Genomic DNA, 12,983 nt, shown 5'->3' with positions numbered 1-12,983 from the left:
ACAGGCTCTGAGGTCACGAGTGGTCTCAGCCTTGTCTTCACGTTAATGCTCGAGTCTCCCTTCTGGCGCATCGCTGGGGGAAACTTCTCTCTTCGAAACAATTTACACCGAGCTGGAGGTGTGCAAGACCGGGTTTGGTGTCGCGCCGGCGCTTCAAGGCCAAGCGCGTCCTTATCCGCCACCCACGCCACCTCTCTCCGTAGCGGGAATAACCTCTGCAGTGTCATGGAAACTAATTTCCTTCTTTCTCCCTCATTTCAGGAAGGAAAATCCGTACTCCAGGTGATGATTAACCGATGACAGCTTCAGCCCAGTGCCAGTCGGTTCCATCTGCAGCGTTGAATGCAGAGAGGGAAGCGGAGCCGAACCCAAATAACGAACCAGAACACGGAGACACGGGGGTTGTAGACCGGTTCGAAGCTTCCAGCCTCTCACAAGCTTTACCAGGGCACCAGAAATTAAGGCAGAGTCACAGGTAAACTCAGGATAGTCCTTTTATCTCAACCCACCAAAACATTCACCTTGAAAATGAAAGCATTTTACAAACAATACAATGTTGACACCACTTAAGTTTCGCTCCGCGTTAAAAGGAAGAATAAAACATCAGGGGGAATATTACAGTCACATGGAAGTTATGGTGAACCTTAATGGTGTACGCTGCAAAATTAAAACCCTGGAACCGATTTTCTGATGTTTCCAGGCAGACAGGCTAAGGGGACAAACCACATCTTTGTTAAATATAGAAAAGTTTCAATTCAGGGGGAAGAGGTTTCATTTGCCAGATCGTGAAGTAGCACTGGTTTGCACACATGCTCAAAAGGAAATTCTCCTAGTACAAAGCCACCTAAAAAACAGAGACCGCACAAAACCTAGCTACTAAAATGAAGATTTGGTAAAAAAAAAAAGTTTCCTCTATTTTCCAGAAAAAAACACTTTACAGGTAAAGTCTCCCACTGCCTAAGTGAGTTTAGTAGAATGAGAACTCAAAACATGTCCTATGAAATTCACAGATACAGTTATGGGTTTTTTTTAAAAAAAACAAAAACAAACAAAAAACAACCAAACAACAAAATACGTCAGGTCTTTTACACATCAGCTTCCCCATCCAGAGTTTACTCCGCATCCTCATCCTCTTGTGCTGCAGCAGCTTCCTCACTTTCTTCCTCCTCATCTTCTACTTCCACACCTTCTACTGGCTGTTGCTGCTCTTCTTCAGGTGGGGAAGTCGGTTCCTCCGCCTTTTCCACATCTGGTTCCACCTCTGTTTGTGCTTGTGCCTTGATTTCTGCCTCTGTCCCTGTTTCTTCTCGTTCCCCCTCATTTTCAGCTCCTCCTGCTTCTGGGTTCTCTTCGGTATCCTTATTTTCTTCATCTAGATTTTCCTCCTCTGGGTTTTCTTCCTCTGGATTTTCCTCTTCCGGATTTTCCTCTTCTGGATTTTCTTCTTCCGGGTTTTCCTCCTCTGGGTTTTCTTCTTCCGGGTTTTCATCCTCATCTTTGTTTTCATCTGCTCCTTCTGCTGTCCCTTCCTCTACATTTCCACTGGCTCCCCCTTCTCCTTCCTCATGCTCCTCTTTTTCTTCTGGGTCATCCGTGAAAGGATTCTCACCCTGAAAAGAGAAGACAAGCATTCGTCTGCTGTGAGTTTCTCTCGAGCTGCTTCGAGGAATTCACACCAGCCACACGCCAGCAAACCCTCCTAAGTTTAGAGTAATGGCTGCACCGAAAGTAGCAAGTGAGCAGCTCCTGAAAACAGATGCCGCCTCAAGAATTCCAATCAAAGCTAATATTAGCAGCGACAGCGCAACGGTCAGGTCTCCAGCCAAAATTTAAGCTGGAGACCTCGCTCATGGCTCAGCATAACGTGAGGCAGGAGAGGACAGATGAAGTCATCTGTGCTGTAGAGATTCGCTAACCAGCAACCAGGAGTCCAATATATCATCAAAAAACTCCCCAAATCACACCCATGTGGAGCTAATAAGCACCCTGGGCAGCTACTGGGAAATCCCTGCAGCGTGGAAGTGTTGCTACCAGCCTGACCCCACACCAAGCCGCTGGGCAAATGCCTACCTTCAGGTACCGCTCCAGTTTCTTACTGATTAGTTTGTTGTTGAGAATACTCCTCGCAACTACTAGCGACGATTTCTTGGACTGCTCCATCATAGCCTGTACAGGAGGACAAAAAAAAAATGCACTTAAATTTTGTCCTGAATTAACTTACAAGGCCAGTAATTAGTCACAGCTCAGCCGTGGACAGGCTATACAGCACACTTCGGTATTGGAGTAGGTGACAACACAGCAGTACTTAAGAAATCTGCTATTTTCTGCACATTCCCCAGATTCCGTGCTCGGGAAAGGTGAGTGTCAGGCAGCCAAGGAAAAGCCGCGAGGGCTGTTTCACCCACTTCCACCAGCGGGATCGTTTGATCTTTCAGCCTCTGGGGCCCGAAGTGGAAAGCGGGCGCGTTCCCGTTCTGCCGAGGCGTGGGGAGCGACGGACGGCTGAAGAGCCGAGCGCTGCGGCTGGGGGCGCGTCAAGATCCACAGTCGTGGGTCGACAGATGTCTTTTACACCGTGGCAGAGCTGTCGTCTGACAGCCGTCGCCTCGGCTCGCTGCTCGTGGGTAAAGCTTCCAACAACACCATCCTACACGTACGTGGAAGCGGGGAACTCAGAAAGCTGTTTATTTTGCAAGAAATGGGGCAAGAGACACGAGATCTCATTTTCAGATTGGCATGGGGCTTTGCTGATGGCGCTTTAATCCCACTGACACCTCGCTTGCCAGTTTTTGCAAAGGGAAGGTTTCTGGGGACACAAAAGCCGTTAAAATTAAGCGCAGACTCTTGGGACACAAGAACATCAAAATCGGCTGCTGACTGTGGACAGAAGCACTGAAGAGGATGAAGAAGAGCTCCCCCCCGTCTCAGGAACCATCCGGATTCGTGCTCCTGCTCTTGCAGCTGAAGCCCACAGAACCCGCCGGGGCGCCCGGCCGCCACTCACCCTGCGGTTGTGGTTGTGGTCCAGCGACTTCAGGTGTTTCTGGATGATGCCGTACTGCATCGGGATGAAGAGGTCACAGGCAGCACAGTGAGCTGCCTCCACCTTCTTAATGAAATGCTCCATGCCAACATCTGAAAGGCAGAACAGCATTAACCAGAAAATAATCCAGGGATTTGTGCTGCGTTCTAGATTTTACTACAGCCTGCGTTATAAACTCATTTTTAACCACCGAAAACTCAATTTTTAACCACCAAACCCTCATTTTTAACCCTTCCACCAGCCTCAGACCAGCCTTCCCAGGAGGCAGGAGAGGAGCCAAGCGGAGCGTGCGTTAGATACCGCCAGGTTAACAGAACACCAGTGGCCCACACACAAGCCTGGCCGCACACCGCAACGCTGAGCGACACGAGCTGCAGCTGCATCAGCACTGCGGGTTTACGAAAAAAAAAAATAAAAAAGTGAAAATAAAAAAATCTCTTCAGCCAGCTAATCATTCAGCTAGCGTCCACAAAGCCGGGTAACAACCTCAAGTGGCTGACGGGGCACTCGAGCAGACAGGAGGTTTTACTCTTCAGCAACACCAGCAGTTTCGCCTCCTCCCCTTTTTTACTATTTTATTATTTATAGAGTTGACAAGGCAGCAGATACACACGACAAAGGAACTCTTGCACGCACACAGGGAGTAAATCTTACCTTGCGTAAGATCTTGGTCCCTATAAATCTGCTGAATAACCGCGTTAATGTCTTCAATTGCTTTACGGCGCTCTTCAGTTTTCCTAGTTTTATTAGCAACATATTCCTGTACGGCAGAGTATTTCACGTTAATCTCTTTTTTTTTCACCCCCTACTTTCAGGTGCATCTCCAGTCACTCATCCTAAAGTCCTACAAATCCCCGCACCCCTCGTCCTGTGGGTAGCACTGCCTTTCAGCACCTAAGTCACCCACTCCGGCCACCAAGCTCTGTGGTGGGCAAGTATCTTATTTCCTACCAGTGCAACCAGTAAGACCAGAGACTAAGCAACCCATTCAAAAGGCAGCAACAGTCAAGGCAGAGCTGTGGTGCTTTAGTCCACCTTGTCTAGCAGTTTCCAAGACAGTTATTTAATAGAAGTAGTTCAGGTGCTTTAGAGCATCTCCAAAATTATTATAATAATAATAATACAGCAAACTCAAACCCGGGAGACAGAAACATAACCAGAGGCTCACCTGGAGAAAATCAGCTGTTTGTTGAGGCAACTTGGTTCCCACAAACTTGAAGTGCTCCTTGTGGAATTTACTCTCGAGGTGACTGTTCATCTCGTCATCGTAGAAGGTCCGATATTTGCATAACGAGCAAACAAACTGGATCCTGTTGAGAGATTGGGAGGTGAGGGAAGCGACACTCAAACCAATCCATTCCAGCTCTACATGGCACCACTTTACAACTCGATCCGCTCCCTCGCTCTGTTTAAGGGTGGCAGATAAACTTCTGGAAGTCTCCAACCCTTTAAGCATTTACGGGATGTTTCCCAGAGTTTTTCCCATTTCTATTGATCTTTTAATTATGGACAGCATGGCGGGCAGGAGAGCAAAGCAGCTTCTACAAGGAACAGACAAAACACTGGGACAACTGGGAACAGAAGGACAGACCCTGGCAGCAAGTACTACAGCCCCAGAGAAGGAAGCAACACTACTAGAAAAAAAAAGTAAAATAAAATAGGAGATGTTACCTTTCCACCATGCGATCCCGATGCCTCTTCTTCTGCCTCTCTTGAGTTTTCTTGCCAGCCTGCAATTTGCGTTTGATTTGACTGATCTCTTCTTGAATTGTTAAAGCACCTAAGTGTTTAAAGCAGGTTGTATTTCAGGGCACTACTTGAGGACACCACCTGATTAAAGAGAATTTCCCTAGACAAGTTTAGTCGTCAGCCCGACCAACCCGCACAACCTAAAGACACTGTAGAGTCGAGAAGCTGCTCCCGCCGGCCAACTACAGATCAACCACTGGTGCACACAACGGTGCTGTCCCCCCCCCGTCTGCTTTTTCCAAAAAAAAAGCTGCACTGGGACTGGCTTGGTGTGTGGCGGGCAGAGGGGAGAACCACGGCAGAAAGACTCTACTGTGGTTTCCCAGCTCTTTATTTTGCTACTGGGTTTTACGAGGTTTTAAGTATTAATTAGTTACAGGTTTGATTTTTTTTTTTAAAGTACCACCCGCTCCAGTTTGTTCAGCCTCAAAGCGAACACTAGCAATGCAATAAGACTTGGGTAAGGGGGATGAATTTACACCACTTATTTTGGGGACAGAAAAGCTGCTTTTGTGTCCGCTCGGACGTGTGGGCACGTCCCAGGATGAAGTTTACGCTGCCCACCAGTGGGACGAGCAGCCAGGACCCCCCCAAGTGTCTTGCCAGCCCTCCTGCTTCTCTAGGCTCCCCTTGGGTACCACGGCGCTTCTCCAACCGCTCCCACCTCTCCAAGGCGGGAAGCTCCATCCAAACCTGGTTCCCTAAGCCCCAGGCTGGCAGCTTCACCAACCTACCCTGACCAAGGGATCCAGCTCCTCCCTAGCAGGGTTTTTACAGCATTTCCTTATCCCTGAGCAGACACAAAGGATGGGATTCACCTGACTAAGTGCAGACATCACAGCTGAGCTAGTCCCCTGTCCCCCCGTCAGCAGAGATCTGACAGGTCTCATCCTGACGAACAAGCCAGTCGGTGCCCTGGCAAGGGCCCCCGTATTTCTCTCCGCCGGCCATGGCGATGCAATCCCACCGGAGCCTGGACTGCTCTCACTCGTAGGACCCCTCCTCTGAGATCTATCACAGCACCAGACTGGCATCCCCGGGGGGCCCTTCGTCGAGAAGGTGCAGAGGTTTAGCTCAGGTCACCAAGACACAACGAACCAGAAGGGACAGCGAAGCCACAAGGCAAACGGACTCCAAGAACCAAAGGAGCCCGGATAAGCTCATCAGATTTAATTGGGAATATCTCCTGGCTACGTCCGAGCCCTCCACTGGAGGGGGGTTACGAGCCGTGCTGAGCTTGGGAGCACAAACAAGCTGCTGGCGCACACACCAACTCACCTTTCTCTGAATCTTTTCCTTCTTCATCTTCCCCTTCCTAACAAAAAAAAAAAAAAAAAAGCAACGTCAGGAAGTTAAAATCATCTAAAGAAGGTGAATGTCCGGAAGCTGGTCTGCCACCTTCGCCAGCCTGCAGCCTCTCAAACCCTCCCCGGGCACTCGAAGCTCTGCGCGGAGGAGCGACCCGAAGGTCTTGTATCGGAGAGCCCTCCATCCAAGCCGGCACGGGAGCGGCGCCTGCGGTCCCCTGTCTGGAGCGAGGCAACATAATCCCACTCTTCGGGATTCTCTAGGTCACAAGGAATTCATTTTGAGGTTTTCCTGACTTAAAAGCTCTTTGCTCACGGGTGTTTTGCTGCGCTTTGACACTGTGAAGTGTCTTGCAGCGACGCCGCAGCCGGTGGGTGGAGCTGGGAAGCCCCCGTACCATCCACACGCCCCTCGATGGAGCATCCTGCTTCCATCCACTTCCCCCCAACTCGTCCGAGCTCCTGCCACCCAACTCCCGTGGGGAATAACACAGGAGTCCAGGGCTCTGCCCTCACCAGCTCCAGCACCTCCAACCAGAATTACAAGTTTTAAACCACGATAAAGTAGTTTTCAAGATTTACTTACGCCTCTAGAGCCCTCTTTCTCCTCTTTTTCTCCCGATTCTCCTTCCGTTCCCTCCTCTGAAAGAAACACCACCGTCAGCATACAGAGAAGTAACCCAGATGGACACCGACAGCTTTGCCACCCCGTTAAACGCGCGCCAGAGCACAACGGCTCTGCCGAAAACAAGGACACCGGCGGTTTGTGTCGCTCCCCGGCGCCACGAAGCCGCTGCGCTCCTACCGTTCTCGGAGTCGGAGTTATCGGAGCCGTCTGTCTTGGCCGCCTTGCTGTCGGGCTCATCGGAGCTGTTTGTTTGCTTCCGTTTCTTCGCAGTGGGATCTTTTTTGATTTTCTTTTTTTGGGGCTGCGAGAGAGGAGGAAGGTTAATCCCTGCAATATAAGCAGCTGCCCTCTGCAAACAGCAACGTCTTATTTTACTCATTTTTAGCAAGTTAAGCTTCTTGCACTAAGTTTCTGCCAGGCAGAATTGATCAGGAAGGACATAATCCGCCACACCTCTATCCCATAATACAGGGGATTAAGTCGTGAAGGGCCGCAATATCCTCATATCTTCAGAAAATAAAGTTTTTAGGATTAAACCATCCCATGTATCAATACTGTTCTGCAACTGAGTGCAGCCTCCTTGGTCTGCTTAGTAAAAAAACCATGCTACAAAGGCAGCAACACGCAGGATTAAATATTATCGCTTCCCAGAGCGTATTTTGGAGCCCTTTGCTGCAGGACACATGGGTCTGCTGGGAAGGAAGCCTCTGTTTGAGCCGAGCAGGTGGGAAAATATCGCCCAAGTACTTACTTTAAAATCCGAGTCCCACGTTTTCCAGTTTCGCCTCATTCGTTGTTTCATCATCCCTCCTCCGTAACGCATATTTCCCGAGAAACCTCGCATTCCCTGGAACATGCTGAGTTCGGGGATGATGTTGTGGGAGAAGAGGGAGGGAAGCCTGGAGGAGCCGTGGGGACCGAGACCTCGCGATCCCATCGACTGCGGAGGCTCGTTCCACTGTCCGCCCATGCGCCCGGGGTAGGAAGACCCCATGGGTCTGTTATTGCGCCCGTCTCGACCCCAGTTCTGACCCCGCTGGCCGAAGTTCTCCCGCGCTCTGTTCTGGTACTGATCCCGGCGATTCCCGTAGAAATTGTCGTAGTGACCTTCGTAGGCGTTATCGTTGTCGTGTTCGGACTCGCTGTAATCGTAGCCCGATCGGTACATGTCGCGGTCGTTCATCGAAGGCCTCGAGTCGTAGGATTCGTACGAGTCATACCTGCAAGAGACACGTCAGGGGGTCGCCACTGAGAAACGGCGGCAGGGGTTAAGGGAATAAATCCCAGCCAGCCAGACTTTTTCAGGTTTATTTTTCAATCGGCAGATGTGTCGCTCAACACGGGACATATTTCACTGCGTGGGGCGACAGGACATGGAGCAGCAGGAGCTGGTGACAGAACTTCAAGGTTTCAGTTCCAGCGGTGGAGGAACCAGAGACCTTTAGGCACAGGAAAACCCAGGTTGCGCCTCAAACCATCCATTTCTTCCAGAATTACCAAAATATTTTTTAAAAAATGAAAATAATAACTACATTGAGCAAAAGTTCCTTCACCAGCTGTGGCTGGGGGTTACCAGTTTGTCCTCACTCGCAAACATCTGCTTCAAAATGAGCTTTGGGAGCAGCTGAAGCGAACCAAGAGCTGCACATCCCCACAGCAAGTTCCACCTTATCCAAAAATACTTCCAGGAACAGCGAGATTTACTCCTCAGATACTCAAGGGACACTTTGGCACAACCAAAGACCTATTCCAGACCCATCCTTCCTCACTCCCCATCCGTTAACAAACTGTTTTCCCCAACTGGAAAGCCAACGTATGCCCCACCTGGTTTTAAATCCATTTTTTCCTCCTGGAAATGAGGCAGTGGAAGACTTTGAACTTTATATTCTGCAATACTAAAACGCTTCACACTGCAATTTAACGCTTCGCATGCTTGCCAGCAGTGCTTTGACTGGCAAGGCAGGAGAGAAGAAAACGTGGAGCTCAAGAAAAGATCACGACGCCGAACTAACGAGCTTTGTCAGAGCACAGCCCCCTCGCCGCTGAGCTTTACAGCGAGGCCTCGAGAGCACGGAGACAGGAACCAGCAGGGGGGAAAAGATGTTATTGTGGCTCCAAGGTCAGAAGAAAGTCAACCCGCTGATATAAGGAGAGACGTTGGGGCTACAACGTTGGGTCGGGCACCGATGGAGGAGCTGCCAGTGTCTGGTTACGCTAAACCAGGGCAGCTGGAGGGTGAACAGCCCCCTTACAGCCCGGAGCCGACGTTCTCCGAGTGACTTATCTTCCTCTTACCATGGTTCTCATTATTTCTTGCACAGAGCGGGAAATTTTTAGCTTTTTAGTAAAGCTTGTCCCGTTCCCAAGTGGTGCGGTGCCGCAGGCAGGAGCGTGTCTGCGAGATCAAAGCGGAGAAGCCCGAAACGATCTTTGAAGGGACAAGAATCCTGGAAAGGATTCTGCAAACCCTTTCCAGCGCGGTTAAACCCAGCAAGCAACCGAAACAAATCGATTTGCTCTAGTAGTACGGACACATTTCCTAGGAGAGTTACTGTTTTGGAAGTGTAGGAGCGGAGTAGAAAACAGTCACATCACAGTTATTAATATTTACTCCTGAATTTTACTCAGTCCCATGTACTTTTACTTCTTTAAGGCATTAAAAACTCAAAGTAGTCACCCTGCAAAAATACAAAGTCCTGGCTCAAAATTCAGTGCCCATTAATAAATAATAAAGATTAAGGGAAATAATACTGTTCATTAGCACTTAAACATTAATAAAAATCATCAAGGAGTTGACTGCGTCGTAGAGCTGAGCATCTACCACAACACTGGCTCCAAAATCCTCACTGCAGCAGCAAAAGTCAATCTATTAATCAAAATCAGTAATTTAACCTCAGATTAAGTATGAAACAGCACCCTGTTTTCCTTAACGCTGCTCCACAAGTACATAAGCTCGTGAGAATGAGCAATAAAAGGGATTCTTTCTAATGATTATTTTACTGAAGAGCACTAAATTTTAGCCGTTGTTGGAAGCGCTGCACTTCAAGTCCCAAATTTGGGGTTTCTTTGCGAGCCATTGACGAAAACTTGGTGTAAACCCCTACTTTATGGTTACAGCAGGTGAGAGGAGGATGGCCGAGCCAGCTCTGGACACCTGCTTGAGTCAGGACGTTGGAAAAGGCAAGGAGGAGACCCGCGAGGACCAAGGGAGCGGCACCGGCCCTTCCCGAGCGGCGGGCCGTGCCCGCGGGCCCTCGCCCGGCGCCCTGCGCTCACCTGTCTCCGCCAGAGCCGTAGTGGCCGCCCTGCATCGTGTCCGTATCCATGTGCGACACCATGTCCAAGCGCTGGTTCATTTTCGCGATGACGGCGTCGGCGCTGCCGCCGCCCGAACCGTCGGGGTTCATGTCAACGTCCGAATTGGCCATTTCCCAGGAATTCGAAGTGGCCATCCCGTAGCCGTAATTGCCCGAGTTATCCTGGCCGTATCCATAGCCATAACTGTATCCCTCGTAACCTGGAAGAACAAAAGAAGAGCTGGGTTTATTTCCAGTTATCCAGCTTCAGCTACGATTTTAATTTGAATTAAGACGCCCCAGGCAATCACCACGGGCAGTTAAAATAACAAAGCCCTCAGGCTTCTGTTTAAGTCACCTATAAACTTGGAACGGTTGAGCTCACAAAGGTTTAAGGGAACAACTGGTCTTTTAAGTCCCACAAAACCAAGCCGCAGCCTACAGCTTCCTCCACCTAACCTGCTCAGGAGAGGAATAAACACGGCCAAGGCAGAGCCTCCACAAAAACCCATTTTGGGGTTAACACAGAGATACCAAAGAACCATTTTAAGCTGTTTTTTCGTTGGATACGAAGCTGTTGGTAGCCAGACAAACACGGCTAGGCCATACCTTCACCAAGAGCTGCATGAGCTGCTTTAGAACCCCTTAAATCCAAAGGGATGACACCATAGCCCGTACCTGTCCTCCTCAAAGGCAGCAGAACCAGGCACAGGAAGCAAAACCACTTTCAGCCTAGTGTTTCCCGCACATTTTATATCAGAAAGCAACAGAGAGGCTCCTCCTCTTGCTCTAAAGAAGCCAAAACTGTCATAAAGAGGAAAAAACCCACCATAGGAAAAACACACAAAACCAATTAAAAGCCTGCTGAGGGTTAAAATGTTGGTTTTTCTTTCCCCAGCCCTTTTATTTGGTTGCTGGCACACGCAGAGAGGGAGTTTGTATTTCTGCTGCCTCCCTGAGCCTCAATTTACATCATCACCTGCACCAGCTTCATGTGAGTTTTCTGAGCCACAGAAAGGGGGTTATTTGGGGGGGGGGGGGGGGGGTGGGAATAAGCCAAAAACCCAGATATTCTGCCTAGAACAGCTTTCCCGTGAAACTAGTTTCAGCAACAAAATTTTCTGTTGGCTGCAATGTGAGTTTTTAAAAGAAAAGGGAGGGGGGCGGTTGTTCGTCACCGACCTCAGCCTGTCTCCCTCAGGCTCAGGAAACAGATCTGAAGTGGAAGTTAATAAACCAATCTGCCAGAAAATTACTCTAGTTTTTACTGTACTTGCCTCTGTTTGTCCCAGAGTTCCAGTCTCCATAACCTAGAAAAGCACAAAAAGCAATTAGAGACGATTTTATCGTAAGCGTAGTGTTCACGGTCAGAGAGATTCTCGTTACCCAGCGTCGAAACGGAGTGACGCCCCCGATAATCCACAAGTTTTGCACCAAATATTGAAGAAATCAGAACTGAATGTTGCCCCAGCAATGAGATGGCCCTGCAAGAGCAACAGCCTGTGCTTGCCATATGCAAAAAAAAAAAAAAAAAAAAAAAAGGTGTTTTAATTTTGAGCTGAGCTCCCTGTAACAATTTCTGTGACTACTTTGGGAGTAGAGGCGAAGCGCTCGGGGAAGCGAGAGGAGTCTCACACGGAATAAACCCCGCTCCGATTAACACCTACAAAGAAAGGACTGGGACACGACGGGGGGAAGTTTTAATCCCATCGTCCACCAACCTGCACCCTCCCAGGACTGACATTCAGACGCCCTTTGAGGCAAAACGTATCTCGACGGCATCGCTGCACTTTGCCCTTGGGGGAAACCAGCCGGAAGATGGAGATACCGGGGTGGAAAGACGCCGTCCGGAGGAGCCCCGGCCGGGACGTCCACATCCCGTCGAGAAATCGTTACCCCAGCTTTAATTATCAAACCAGTTACAGCCTCGTTAACCAGCGTACGTATGCACACGGCTTCCCTTCATATCGATCTCCACGCACGCCATGGGAAAGCAATGTTACCTTGCAGGTCCTTGCTGTGATTTCCCCCTTAATTAAAAATTCCTCTTACACAGGAGAAAGCCAGTTTATTAATTTTCTTTTTCTTTCCCACCTCAGTGTCACCATTACAGCCCGAGCCACTTCCAGCCAAAACAGTGGACACTGAATATAGTGGCAAATCGCTTCCTCCACCCACCGTACTCCACAGGTGAGCCGAGATGCCGCTCCAGGAGCCAGCAAAGGAATAAAAACGTTAAGATTAAAGGGGAAAAAGGCAAAATTGCCACTGAATTGGGCGAGGAGGCGAGTTACAGCCGCAACCTAAGCGAGGATGAGGAATTCCTCTTTATCTGCCACCGCCGGGCAGAAAGCACAGGGAACCTAACGAAGCTTGATTAAAAAAATAAATCAATTCTCTGGCAGAAAGAGCTTGTGGCTCGCTCCCTCCACCCCCGCCAGCAGGGCTGCAGGCTCCCGCCCGCGGCCTGAGGGTCCCCGGGGCAACACCGGGCCGGGCTCCCGGGGGTGGGAACGGGCGAGGCCGCGGCCCCGAGGCAGAACCAGCGCTCGGCCCGGAGGCTCGGCGGGGACGGGACGGGGCGAGGCCAGGCGGCGCCCGTCACCCCTCAGGGGCCGGCGCGGGCGCAGCACCGCCGGGCTCGGGGCTCCGGGGTCCGTCGCCCGCCGCCTCACGACAACCCCCCGAGGGCCGGCGGCGGGCGGCTGAACACCCCCCCCCCCCCCCCCCCCCCCCGGCGCCGCGTCCCGGCTCCCCCGCGGGGCCGCCCCCGCCGCCATCTTGCGCCGCCCGCCCCTCACCTGAGTAGCTCATGATGGCGGCGCCGCCGCCCGCTCGCCGCCTCCTCCTGCGCGAGACGGTAACGGCGGCGCGCCGGCCCCGCCCCCCCGCCCCATTGGCCGCGCCGCTCCGCCTCCCCCGCTCTCATTGGCCAGCGGCCCCCGCCTCCCCCGCCCCGC

At 50.7% G+C, this 12,983-nt stretch overlaps 1 protein-coding gene across 1 annotated transcript; it reads right to left on the bottom strand.

Moving 5' to 3' along the window:
• Nucleotides 1-476: 476 nt before the first annotated feature.
• Nucleotides 477-12,923, bottom strand: AKAP8L (A-kinase anchoring protein 8 like). The gene is made up of 13 exons (XM_042802850.1): nucleotides 12,825-12,923; nucleotides 11,301-11,333; nucleotides 10,004-10,244; nucleotides 7,479-7,947; nucleotides 6,905-7,028; nucleotides 6,686-6,741; nucleotides 6,071-6,107; nucleotides 4,715-4,823; nucleotides 4,212-4,353; nucleotides 3,698-3,803; nucleotides 3,005-3,135; nucleotides 2,071-2,166; nucleotides 477-1,610 (listed from the first exon to the last, which is right to left on the bottom strand). Exons 1-13 carry the CDS (start codon nucleotides 12,835-12,837, stop codon nucleotides 1,113-1,115), a joined length of 2,055 nt encoding a protein of 684 aa, XP_042658784.1. The 5' UTR covers nucleotides 12,838-12,923; the 3' UTR covers nucleotides 477-1,112.
• Between the last annotated feature and the right edge of the window lie 60 nt (nucleotides 12,924-12,983).

Source organism: Tyto alba, unplaced genomic scaffold (assembly GCF_018691265.1).
Source record: "Tyto alba isolate M040663 unplaced genomic scaffold, T.alba_DEE_v4.0 Super-Scaffold_4, whole genome shotgun sequence".
NCBI lineage: Eukaryota > Metazoa > Chordata > Aves > Strigiformes > Tytonidae > Tyto > Tyto alba.
The sequence above is the reverse complement of the archived record's forward strand: the minus strand, read 5'-3'. Positions and strand labels throughout refer to the sequence as shown.